This window comes from Pelobates fuscus, chromosome 8 (genome assembly GCF_036172605.1).
Source record: "Pelobates fuscus isolate aPelFus1 chromosome 8, aPelFus1.pri, whole genome shotgun sequence".
NCBI classification, from domain to species: Eukaryota; Metazoa; Chordata; class Amphibia; order Anura; family Pelobatidae; genus Pelobates; species Pelobates fuscus.
In genome coordinates, this window is record NC_086324.1 from 164,450,469 (window position 1) to 164,464,053 (window position 13,585).

Here is a 13,585-nt window from a genome sequence, read left to right on the forward strand (position 1 = left end):
ATATATTAGTGGGTGAATATTGGGGTACTATACTGTGATATAGTTGGGCTTAATACAATATGGCCATATGGTATAATTTTAAGTAACCTTTTAAGATTTAATACTGTTTTTTTTGTGTGTGCTGTTCCTTAAGCTGTATTTTGTATATATTTTCACCTTAACAGCAGCACCACTTGTGAGAAATGCTCTTAGTGTGCATACAATTCCCTTTTCTTTTTAGTCCTAAACGACCAATCCACACTATCAGAAGCTAGAATTGCTATTTATGCATACATTTATACTGTAATTACTAGTCTTAAATCCACATATCCCTATTGGTCAGTATCTCCCCCTACTTGAAGCACCTCATATTTCTCAAAGTAGACATTGCCCAAGTGCAAGATGGAAGAGAGGATTCGGAAGATGCTGTCTTGATCCTCTGTATTGAAGCTGAGTGATTCCATGGCGTTCAGGAGCCTCCGAAAATCTTCTGCATCTCTCTTGGCAGGAATCTCACAGTTACCACCCTAAACATCAGATAAAATCAGATATAATTCACACACTTTGTATACAGAAGCCACGGTACACAATGGTAATGTGCTATAGGCTTGGCCAACATGACGCCTTCCTAAGGCATGAGGTCGAATGAGGGCTTAACCTATCAAGAGTTAACTAAAGGTAACAATAATCAAAATAAACGAGAAAACATTAAGTAATGACAGTAATTTACTGACACAAATCGTTTTGTCTCACCTGATTAAGGTAGTAATAGGTCTCAGCGTCCTGTAGATAAAACATCTGTTTCTGCTGTGAGGGGAGGCCGGCCAGCATCTCATAAAAAATGTGGTAATTCCTTTCATTTTTGGCCTAAAATGTAAAATTCAAACTGATTTCTCACTTTAGTGAATAATGCTGTTAGTGTCTGAATTTAAGGTAAAGCATACCTGCAAACACTTCCTGCTCACCTTCTAGGACAGAGGTGGGCAGGGAAGAGAGCAGTCATACAGGGGCCTTCTGCCCATCAATGAGGTCAGCCCTCCTGTGAGGACTAACCTGACCCTAACACACAAACCTAGGTTAAAGACATGGTAGGAATGTGTACCGGTCCTTATAAAAGCTGGGCAGCCTGGGCTAGCACAAAGAATATGTCAGAATGTTGCAAGCAGACAGAAAATAAATGTAAGCAGGCCGAGGACAAGAATTACAAAGGTACAAGGTCACGGTTACAGAGAACAAGGACAGTCAAAAGTTTAAAAAACAGGTAAGTATAGAATATAATGCAGTCTCAGTTAAACAAAAAACACGAGAGGGCAAGAAAACAGGAACAACCAGGAAGCTAAATACTGTGTGGTGATTGGGTACTGGTATATGTCATGTCATCCTAGAGACAAACATTGTAAAAAAAAAATACTTATTCCTTTATATATATAAAGGGGCACAGTGTAAGCGTTCCGTGTTACAAATGATGTCAGAACGAGACGTCACAATGTTGGGACGTGCGGGGAGGGTTGGAGGCCAACTGCAACCGTGCTGGACGCCAAGATCGTGTGTAGCAGTAAGGTAGTACAGAAACACCCCTTCCCCCCATCACAGAATAACTACATCTTAATGTAGTTGTTCTTATGAGTATAATCAGTCCATTTAACCTTTTTTCAAGGAAAAGGCAGTGTTTGCATTGCTCCCTGGGGACACCTCCAGTGGCCTCTCTTCAGATAGGCCACTGGAGGTGCTTCATGGGGCAGTGCTGTGCAGTGCAGCACTAACGTTCGGCTGAACTTTCCACATAGAGATACCTAAATTCAATGCATCTCTATGAGGAGATGCTGATTGGCCAAACTGGTGTTTGGCCCCACCACACCTGCTTGATGATTTCAGCCAATCCAATGCTTTCCCTATGGAGAAAGCATTGGATTGGCTGAGATAATCAATTCTGATTATGTCAGTCAAGGAGGCGGATCAGGGGCGGGGCACATCGCTGGAAATAAGATACATTTTATTATCTTTTAAAAAGGGATAAGGGAGGGAACAAGCCACCTAAATAGTTGTTTTAACATTATAGGGTCAGGAATACACGTTTGTATTCCTGACCCTATAGTGCTCCTTTCAATTTCAACTCAATAAAAAGGTGACTTTACCTGAAATACGATTCGAGATTTTTCCAGCAGATATTGTGAGGTTATGGCACCGCAAATTACGCCCCTGAATGGGAAAAATATGGAAAAATACATTTATTTTACAAGAATAGGAAAATAAAGTTGATATTTAAATCACTAAGTTTAGATTTACAAGTACAATTTTTCCATGAGCTGCCAGAAATCTACTCATTCATTCAGTCTTTTTGGCTTAAAATGTGATATTCTCTTTAAATGTACCTCAAATGTTTCGCAATCCTCCCGTAAGTGAAGTGAATAGCTTAGATTTACCAGGTTGTCTATAATATAAGAAACCTGATATCTTCCTTTAGTTTTATTGTTAGTTGTAGTATGATGAAGTAAGACAGGCAAAGATCCCAGTGTCTCAACATATGAAATTGAACCACACCACATGTCCAGTGATGGGGCTGTCAGTGATGGGACTGTCAGTGATGGGACTGTCAGTGATGGGACTGTCAGTGATGGGGCTGTCAGTGATGGGGCTGTCAGTGATGGGGCTGTCAGTGATGGGTCAGTGATGGGGCTGCCGGTGATTGGAATGCCAGTGATGGGGTTGTCAGTGATGGGGCTGTCAGTGATGGGACTGCCAGTGATGGGGTTGTCAGTGATGGGGTTGTCAGTGATGGGGTTGTCAGTGATGGGGCTGTCAGTGATGGGGCTGTCAGTGATGGGGCTGTCAGTGATGGGACTGCCAGTGATGGGGCTGTCAGTGATGGGGCTGTCAGTGATGGGGCTGTCAGTGGTGGGGCTGTCAGTGATGGGGCTGTCAGTGATGGGGTTGTCAGTGATGGGGCTGTCAGTGATGGGGCTGTCAGTGATGGGGCTGTCAGTGATGGGACTGTCAGTGATGGGGCTGTCAGTGATGGGGCTGTCAGTGATGGGACTGTCAGTGATGGGGCTGTCAGTGATGGGGCTGTCAGTGATGGGGCTGTCAGTGATGGGGCTGTCAGTGATGGGGCTGTCAGTGATGGGGCTGTCAGTGATGGGACTGCCAGTGATGGGGCTGTCAGTGATGGGGCTGTCAGTGATGGGGCTGTCAGTGGTGGGGCTGTCAGTGATGGGGCTGTCAGTGATGGGGCTGTCGGTGATGGGGCTGTCGGTGAAGGGGCTGTCGGTGATGGGGTTGCCGGTGATGGGGCTGCCGGTGATGGGTTTGTCAGTGATGGGGCTGTCAGTGATGGGGCTGCCGTTGATGGGGTTGTCAGTGATGGGGTTGTCAGTGATGGGGCTGTCAGCGATGGGGCTGTCAGTGATGGGGCTGTCAGTGATGGGGCTGTCAGTGATGGGGTTACCGGTGATTGGGGCTGTCAGTGATGGGGCTGTCAGTGATGGGGTTGCCGGTGATTGGGGCTGTCAGAAGCCAAACACATAGATTGATTACTTACTCCTCTAGATAGATTTCTATGAATTTCCCAAATCTGCTGGAGTTGTCATTCCGGACAGTTTTGGCATTTCCGAAAGATTCCAGCAAAGGGGTGGCTTCTAGAATCTGATAAAACACTCATATAACATAGTATTTGCTGTATACAGATATATGTACACAGACAGACAGACAGACAGACAGACAGACAGACAGACAGACAGACAGGTAAAGAGAGAGGGAGACAGCTAGACAGATAGATTTATAGATAGATAGATAGATATAATTTCCTCTATAATTTTTTATATAGTTTTCACAAACCAGTTAATATCAGAGTAATAAATCCTCATGCAACACAGACATCACCGCACAACATTACAATATAAAATATACCTCTATCTGTAACCAGGAGAGCGTGGAGGACAGAGAGGGATCAGATCAGATGAATGACTATAATACATGTGAACAATACCTAAGGTTGATTATTTACTAAACACTGAGTTGGAGAGATCACAAACGTATTGAAAAAACAATTGGGCAAAATAGCCAAAACAGAAAAACAAAGTCTCCAGTTGAAAAGAATACCTGTAAAATGTTTGAGTAAATTGGTTCAAGAGGAAGTTGATACATTAAGCACCATAATGGCTACAGCTTATAGTAGCTAATGCACCCCCAGCATTTAATCAGATAATGGAAAGGGAATATTCTGCATTGGCTGCAAAGGGGCCAGCGTTGGGTGCCAGGAAAGGCCTGGGTCCACAGCCTCCCTGTGCTATAATTACTACAATGAGCATTCTTGCTTAGAGTGGTTAATGCACCTTTTAAACATGATCTATATATTTTTATTAACACTTTAGTTAATATATAGTACACAATGAGCAAAATAACAGGATGCAAGAGAATACTGAGAACGGACAACAGCTCAATTAGCTTGCCCTGCGGTGGGTCCTCGCTCGCTGGTTTTAGCTCATCTTGTGCCATTACGAAGAGAACCTAGCTCATCTTGTGCCATCACAAAGAGAACCTAGCTCATCTTGTGCCATTACAAAGAAAACCTAGCTCATATTATGCCATTACAAAGAATACCTAGCTCATCTTATTCCATTACAAAGAGAACCTAGCTCATCTTGTGCCATTACAAAGAAAACCTAGCTAATTTTGTGCCATTATGCAGAGAACCTAGCTCATCTTGTGGCATTACAAAGAGTACCTAGCTCACCTTGTGCCATTACAAAGAGACCTAGCTCATCTTGTGCCATTACAAAGAGAACCTAGCTCATCTTGTGCCATTACAAAGAAAACCTAGCTCATATTGTGCCATTACAGAGTACCTAGCTCATCTTGTTCCATTACAAAGAGAACCTATCTCATCTTGTGCCATTACAAAGAAAACCTAGCTAATTTTGTGCCATTATGCAGAGAACCTAGCTCATCTTGTGGCATTACAAAGAGTACCTAGCTCATCTTGTGCCTGTCAGGATCGGGACAGGGATCCAACACGCAGAGTACAAACAGTAGCCAGATACGTATACCGGACCTTAGAATGGCCGGACTAACGTAAGTAGTACAGTATAGAATGGTCAAAGACAAGCCGAGGTCGAGGGTAACAGAAGACAGGTAAGCGAGAGACAAGCCGAATCAAGGGTAACAGAGATAAGCAGAGTAAGGTAAACAAGCCGGGTCAAAACCAAAAGGGATAATAGAATACACAAGCACTGAGTGACTAGAACAAGCTAGAACCACGACAGGGCAATGAGCTAATGAAAGAAGCTCTGTTAAATACCCTGTTCAGAGCAGTAACCACGCCCCCAAGGCGTCCTGATTGGTCCTGCAGCCATTGACTGACAGGTTGTTCCGGGGGAGTGTCCTGATGACTACTTCCTGCCTAGATGCTGTAAAAGGCAGTCACTCCCTCGCGGCCGGCCTAGCATGACCGGATAGACCGCGGGGAAGGGAGCCATCAGACCGTCTGGATGGAGGAACAGCTAAGTCTCTACCTCTTTCGGAGGTAGAGACCACAGGTACCCTGACAGTACCCCCCCTCTCAGATACGCCCACCGGGCGGAATGAACCGGGACGAGATGGGAAGCGAGAGTGATACGCCCTGCGGAGACGGGGAGCATGAACATCCTCCTGAGGTACCCAACTCCTCTCCTCAGGACCATATCCCTTCCAATCAACCAGATATTGTACTCTCCCCCGGGAGATTCGAGAATCAATAATAGAGTTAACCTCATACTCCTCCTGACCCTCCACCTGAACGGGGCGAGGAGGGGCTATTGTGGAGGAAAATCTGTTACATATGAGTGGTTTCAGCAATGAAACGTGAAACGAGTTCGGGATGCGTAAGGTATTAGGAAGAGCTAAACGATACGCAACTGGATTGATACGGGTCAGCACCCTGTAGGGTCCAATATAACGAGGAGCGAACTTCATGGAGGGCACTTTTAAACGGATGTTCCTCGTGCTCAGCCATACCCTATCACCTGGAACAAAGACCGGAGCCGCCCTTCTACGTTTATCAGCGTGTTTCTTGACCAACATAGAGTTGTGCACAAGGATTTGTCGAGTTTGATCCCACAACTTCCTCAAATTGGCAACATGAACATCAACCGACGGCACCCCCTGGGAAGGGGAATCCGAAGGAAGAATAGACGGATGAAAACCATAATTCATGAAGAAGGGGCTTGAATGAGTAGAATCGCAAACGAGATTGTTGTGTGCAAACTCCGCCCAAGGAATCAAACCGACCCAATCATCCTGGTGTTCAGAAACAAAGCATCGTAAATATTGTTCAATTTTCTGGTTGGTACGTTCAGCAGCTCCGTTAGACTGAGGATGATAGGCAGAAGAAAAGTTTAATTTAATACCAAGTTGAGAGCAGAAGGACCTCCAAAAGCGGGAAACAAATTGGGAGCCTCTGTCCGATACAATTTGAGAGGGTATCCCATGTAGGCGAAAAATCTCCTTAGCGAATATCTCTGCCAATTCGGGAGAAGACGGGAGTTTAGGCAGGGGAATGAAGTGTGCCATCTTAGTAAACCTGTCAACCACGGTGAGGATAACAGTCTGTCTTTTAGAGATAGGTAGATCGACAATAAAGTCCATGGCCAAACAGGACCATGGTTTTTCTGGAACCTCCAAGGGTTGCAGGAATCCACATGGAAGTGTATGGGGTTGTTTGGTTTTAGTACAAACTTCACATGCAGCGATGAACTCCTCAATGTCCCTCCGTAAAGCAGGCCACCAGAAGTCCTTAGAGATCAACGCGTAAGTTTTGCGGATACCAGGATGTCCCGCCATCTTGCTATTATGTAAACACTGTAAAAGTTCCAGTTGAAGAGCAGGAGGAACGAAATGACGGCCCGCAGGAGTCTGTTTAGGTGCTAGATGTTGCAACTTAATGATCTCGGCCAGTAATGGAGAATGAATCCTGAGATTCGTATTAGCAATGATATTGCATTTCGGAACTATAGAAGAAAGAACTGGTTCAGGTACAGTAGAAGGTTCATATTGGCGAGATAATGCATCGGCTTTAGAGTTTTTAGAACCAGGTCTGTAAGTCAGTACATAATTGAAGTGAGTCAGGAATAAGGACCAACGAGCTTGTCTAGAGGATAAGCGCTTAGCCTCCCCAATATAGGACAAGTTTTTGTGGTCCGTCAAAATCGTAATAGGGTGTAGGGTCCCCTCCAACAAATGTCTCCACTCCTTTAAGGCTTTAATGACTGCTAACAGTTCCCTTTCCCTGATGTCATATCTGCTCTCAGGCCCAGAAAATTTCTTAGAGAAGAAACCACAAGGGTGTAACGGTTTATCCACCCCTAACCTTTGAGACAGAACAGCCCCAACTGCTGTCTCAGAGGCATCGACCTCGAGCAAGAAAGGCAGAGTCGTATCAGGATGGACTAGAATGGGAGCCGAGGCAAAAAGTTCCTTGAGAGTCTTGAAAGCACCCAGAGCTTCCTTAGACCAGAACTTAGTATCAGCCCCTTGTTTGGTCATATTGGTAATAGGCGCAATGATAGAGGAGTATCCTTTAATGAAGCGCCTATAGTAGTTGGAAAAACCAATAAACCTTTGGATAGCCTTGAGTCCTTTGGGCAAGGGCCAGTCTAAAATAGATTGAAGTTTTACAGGATCCATTTTAAAACCCTCCCCAGAAATCACGTATCCAAGAAAGTCTACCTGAGACTGATCAAAACTGCACTTCTCCAATTTGCAATATAGACCATGTTGCAGCAGCTTGTGTAATACCTTTCTGACCTGTCTATGGTGAGTCTCAATCTCCTTAGAGTGTATTAGTATGTCGTCCAGGTAAACAATAACACAATCATGCTGAAACTCCCTAAGTACCTCATTAATCAAATCTTGAAATACTGCAGGAGCATTGCATAGTCCAAATGGCATAACAGTGTATTCGTAATGGCCATACCGGGTATTGAATGCCGTCATCCACTCGTGACCTTGCTGGATTCTCACCAAATTGTAAGCCCCTCTGAGATCTAACTTGGTGAAGATTTTGGAGCCCTTAAGACGATCAAATAACTCGGTAATCAGTGGGATAGGATAGGCATTTCTGACAGTTATTTTATTCAAGCCTCGGTAATCGATACAAGGTCTCAGCGTGCCATCCTTCTTCTTAATGAAAAAGAACCCAGCCCCGGCCGGAGAAGAAGACCTCCTGATGAATCCCTTTTCTAAATTCTCCCGAATATACTCCTCTAGAACCGAGTTTTCCTGAACAGACAAAGGATATACATGGCCCCTCGGAGGCATAGTGCCGGGTAGAAGCTTAATCTTACAGTCAAATGACCTGTGTGGAGGCAAAGAATCGGCATTCTTCTTGTCAAACACTGCCCTTAAGTCTAGGTAAAGGTCTGGTATTTGTCTTTCTGTGGACTGAGTAGGATTCTCCGGTATGTTAATATTAGCTAATGGAGAAACCTTGCACAAACACCGATCCTGGCAGCCCTGGCCCCACGAGAGTATCTCTCCTAACTCCCAATCGATAATAGGGTTATGTTTTTTCAACCATGGGTACCCCAGAACTATGGGAACGGAAGGAGACGAAATGAGCAGAAGAGATAAATTCTCCACGTGTAGGATACCCACATTTAAATTAATGGGTATGGTCTCACGAAAGATAACAGGGTCTAGTAGTGGTCTACCATCTATGGCCTCAACGGCCAAAGGTGTCTCCCTTAGCTGGGATGGGAAATTGTTCTTACTAGCAAAGGCTTGGTCGATAAAATTCTCAGCAGCACCGGAATCTATCAATGCCATAGCCCTTACTACTTCCTTCCCCCAAGTTAAGGAAACTGGTAGCAGAAGCCTGTGATCTTTATAATCAGGAGTAGAGGACAAAATAGAAACACCCAAGGCCTGTCCTCTAGAGAGACTTAGGTGCGAGCGTTTCCCGGGCGGTTAGAACAGTTCGAGAGTAAATGACCCTTGGCTCCACAATACATACACAAACCCTCTCTTCTCCTGTGCTGTCTTTCCTCCTCAGAGAGGCGGGTATACCCTTTCTGCATAGGTTCAGTAAGCAAAGATATCCTGGAGTCAGGACTTGGAACAGCGGGAGCTAACCTAAAAGAAGGTCTCTGGTTCCCCTCTCGAGTGTTCTGTCTCTCTCTTAGACGTTCATCTATACGAGAGATGAACGAAATTAAATCCTCTAAATTCTCAGGGAGTTCTCTGGTAGCAACCTCATCAAGGATTACATCAGATAGGCCATTCAAAAATACATCCATATACGCCTGCTCATTCCACTTGATTTCTGCCGCCAGAGACCTGAACTCTAGTGCATAATCCACCAGTGTTCGGTTCTCCTGTCTCAGGCGCAACAGTAATCTGGCTGCATTAACCTTTCTACCTGGAGGGTCAAATGTTCTTCTAAAAGCAGCTACAAATGCGTTATAGTTACAAACTAATGGATTATCGTTCTCCCATAGTGGGTTGGCCCATCTCAGAGCTTTCTCAATGAGTAGGGTGATAATAAATCCTACTTTTGCCCTATCTGTAGGATAAGAGCGAGGTTGCAATTCAAAGTGGATACTAATTTGGTTTAAAAAACCACGACACTTCTCAGGAGCCCCACCATAGCGTACTGGGGGGGTAATGTGAGAAGAAGCACCCACTGTGGCTACCTCTAGACCTGAACCGACAGGAGAAACAGGGGTATTACGTATCTCCTCTGGTGGTTTATTGGCACAAGCTAATAGAGCCTGTAGCGCAAGCGCCATCTGATCCATTCTGTGATCCATGGCTTCAAACCTAGGATCAGGAGCAGCCAGCTGACTGTTTGTACTTGCAGGATCCATTGGCCCTGTCGTAATGTCAGGATCGGGACAGGGATCCAACACGCAGAGTACAAACAGTAGCCAGATACGTATACCGGACCTTAGAATGGCCGGACTAACGTAAGTAGTACAGTATAGAATGGTCAAAGACAAGCCGAGGTCGAGGGTAACAGAAGACAGGTAAGCGAGAGACAAGCCGAATCAAGGGTAACAGAGATAAGCAGAGTAAGGTAAACAAGCCGGGTCAAAACCAAAAGGGATAATAGAATACACAAGCACTGAGTGACTAGAACAAGCTAGAACCACGACAGGGCAATGAGCTAATGAAAGAAGCTCTGTTAAATACCCTGTTCAGAGCAGTAACCACGCCCCCAAGGCGTCCTGATTGGTCCTGCAGCCATTGACTGACAGGTTGTTCCGGGGGAGTGTCCTGATGACTACTTCCTGCCTAGATGCTGTAAAAGGCAGTCACTCCCTCGCGGCCGGCCTAGCATGACCGGATAGACCGCGGGGAAGGGAGCCATCAGACCGTCTGGATGGAGGAACAGCTAAGTCTCTACCTCTTTCGGAGGTAGAGACCACAGGTACCCTGACAGTGCCATTACAAAGAGACCTAGCTGATCTTGTGCCATTACAGAGAGAACCTAGCTCATCTTGTGCCATTACAAATAAAACCTAGCTCATATTGTGCCATTACAAAGAGACCTAGCTCATCTTGTGCCATTGCAAATAAAACCTAGCTCATATTGTGCCATTACAAAGAGTACCTAGCTCATCTTGTTCCATTACAAAGAGAACCTAGCTCATCTTGTGCCATTACAAAGAGAACCTAGCTCATCTTGTGCCAGTATGCAGAGAACCAAGCTCATCTTGTGGCATTACAAAGAGTACCTAGCTCATCTTGTGACATTACAAAGAGACCTAGCTCATCTTGTGCCATTACGAAGACAACCTAGCTCATCTTGTGTCATTACAAAGAGTACCTAGCTTATATTGTGCCATTATAAAGAGAACCTAGCTCATCGTGTGCCATTACAGAGAGAACCAGGACCATTTGCATAGTATTATTCTTATTATTTTATTATTATTTATATAGCACCAGCAAATTCCGTAGCGCTGTACAATGGGACAGATTATGACTTTGACTGTTCCAGCCAAAACGGTGGTACAGCTCCAACATGCAGGCTGGCTGTCTCTGCACAAGAGATATAGCAACCCCAGACAATTATTTTGGACTTGTTAAAATATAGCTGATATCCCTCTAGGTACCCGTTTGGCAAATGTAGTGGTGCAACAGGTTCTCAGTGGGTACCCACTGAAGGGCAGGTTACTTTAGCTGTTGCCCATTCTCCGTATTCTCTTACGCACAGTTTTTTGCTCTCCCCATAGTATACAAACACATAAATTAGCTTCGGCAGATGACAATCACTTTACCTGATTTGTCACACCGCGTCTCTGGTTAATCGCAACCAGGTAACGCAGGATTAACTTTGTGGCTTCCGTTTTACCCGACCCACTTTCCCCGCTGTGGGAATGCAAGAAAAAGATAAAAGTAAAAGATTACAATGTGAGATTCTTTGCACCCTTACAGGCGTGCAGTATCTACGAGAGGTGGAAATCCATGTACACGCACCTAATGATAATACATTGGTTGTGTTTGGCATCCATCAGTTTGGTGTAGGCTATGTTTGCAATAGCAAAGAGGTGCCTGCAAGACAGACCGATTGTCACTCAACTGTTACATAGCGATGCTCACACTAAGTACGCACAGGGTTAAAACACGCATTTAGTAAACTCACGGAGGATTCTCGCCCAAAGCTCTCCCTTCATACATTAGCACGTGGTCCGTCCCGTAAATATTCAGCATCTTGTAGGGGTTTACTGAGAGCAGGATGCTACCAATGTATGTCTGTAAGAGGGTAGGGGAGATAAACAGTTAAAGGACGTTTCATCTGGATGCCCACATGTCTTAGATCAAAACTACAACCACCCTATGAGGCTTGTAATCATCAAACTCTAACTTACTGTGGAAAATATAACTTTTTTTAATAAGGGGCAAGTGTGGCATGGCGAGAGGTTTTATGAAAAGGCTTGCTTTAACTCTCTGGAGATAACACAACTTAATAAAACATTGACAATCACCTATAACTTGTGTTAAACCTCTTTATGTGATGTTCCATTTTCTTTTAGATGTACAATATCAGAGATTTAGTAATTGACCACAAACCAGTTCAGTCCTTGCAGTTTGGGCATACATTGCATTTGAGGACAACCATCCATACATACTTTGATCAATTACAGAAATATGCAGAGTTTATTACAATAATTGACAGGGAGCCAATATGGACTCACTCAGTCCCAAAAATAAATCTGTGTGGATTTCTACAATTAGTTTTTTTCTGTTTGTTTGGTTTTTTAATCCCAAGAAATGATGATTCGCATTTAAGGGTCCGGTGCACCGGCATGCTCTTTACCTGGTGTCCCGCGTGAGGAGGGAGAAGGATCATTTTGCCCTGATATGTTTAACAGCCATTTAATCTATACTGTTAGTACCCACAGCAGTAAACCTCACGCTCTGCCCCACGGAATACGATTAGCATGTACTCACATAAATCATCTCTCTATCAAACCTTTTCCGCAGGTTATTGAGCACCGATGTTTCCTGCAGATCCCTGTAAGAAGGAAAGGCAACGAGAAAAGGAAAATGGAACTTGAAAAGGAGAGCTTACATTTTGAATTCTTGCACAAACAGCACAGTATAGGCTTTGAATGCACTCATTTCAGAGAAAAAGTTATCTTTGTGCAGGCAGGCTTTTATATAGAGTAGGACAAGTATACCTCACAGGCATACAGAATATCTTCCAGGATTCCCTCTTGTGAGTGTTCCGAGTTAGTCTTATTCGGTAAGCTAAGGCAATACCTCGTGTATCCAACTTGTGTTTGATAATTATGACATTAGACTTAAATCTATTTTTTCTGAATTATCTCTACCGTACTCATCCCACCATAAACATACACTGAATGTGGTGGAATCTCGGTAAAAATAAATTTAGTAGGCCGAGATTACCACGTGGCATGTGTACGTGCATATGCTGACGTATCGATCAGTTGGTTGCACGTGGCAAGATACGATCAGTAGTGTACGGAGCATGTGCAAGAATACAGGATATAGTATTCCCCTCCTCCATTGTGCTGGACAGGCCATGCGGTCAAACAGGAAGTTAATTCTTATTTGTGTTGATTGGTTAAGAGAATGTGCGGGTGGAGCTTAATATGGGAGGAGTTATGTGCCTATATAAGGAGCCTGCACTATTGTCCGGGGCTCAGAACTTGCTGTATTTTGGTGACGTTAGTCCCTCTGAGTCCCGATCGGTGATCCAATAAAGAATCTCTTCCTTCCTGAAGAAACCTGTGTCCATCTCTCTGTGCTTCGCTTCCGTCAGTTTCTCCGGTATCATTTGGTGCATTGGCCGGGAAGCTCATCGTTCAACGGTAGCTGAGAGGCAGAGGCGTGAGACGGTCTATCTTTGCCCACGTTCTCTACGGCTGCACCCCTGAACTTCTGCGTGGACCTCCCTTCGTCTCGGCGCCACTGGGCCGTTGTCCAGGAGATCATCGGCCTCTACGTGAGAAGTGCTGGGGTGTCCCCGTCGATGAGTGTGAACTCAGGTTCAGGAACGAGGAGGTAAGACAACTGCTGTTTTAGACGGCAGAACCCACTAGGGGTATACCGATTGTGCGGTAGGCCCAAAGGGGTTTTGAATCTGTGTATCTGCCCCCTCTGTCGG

General features: G+C 44.7%; 1 protein-coding gene across 1 annotated transcript in view; it reads right to left on the reverse strand.

The window, feature by feature from the left end:
* Positions 1-13,585, reverse strand: part of MYO15A (myosin XVA) — a 127,560-nt gene that overhangs the window by 98,414 nt on the left and 15,561 nt on the right. Inside the window, exons 2-10 of the mRNA XM_063430655.1 lie at positions 12,406-12,469; positions 11,597-11,706; positions 11,431-11,505; positions 11,227-11,322; position 10,386; positions 3,518-3,621; positions 2,115-2,178; positions 733-846; positions 345-506 (exon numbers count right to left, since the gene is read on the reverse strand). Coding sequence (XP_063286725.1) covers positions 345-506; positions 733-846; positions 2,115-2,178; positions 3,518-3,621; position 10,386; positions 11,227-11,322; positions 11,431-11,505; positions 11,597-11,706; positions 12,406-12,469 — 790 coding nt within the window. The remainder of the gene's footprint in view (positions 1-344; positions 507-732; positions 847-2,114; positions 2,179-3,517; positions 3,622-10,385; positions 10,387-11,226; positions 11,323-11,430; positions 11,506-11,596; positions 11,707-12,405; positions 12,470-13,585) is intronic.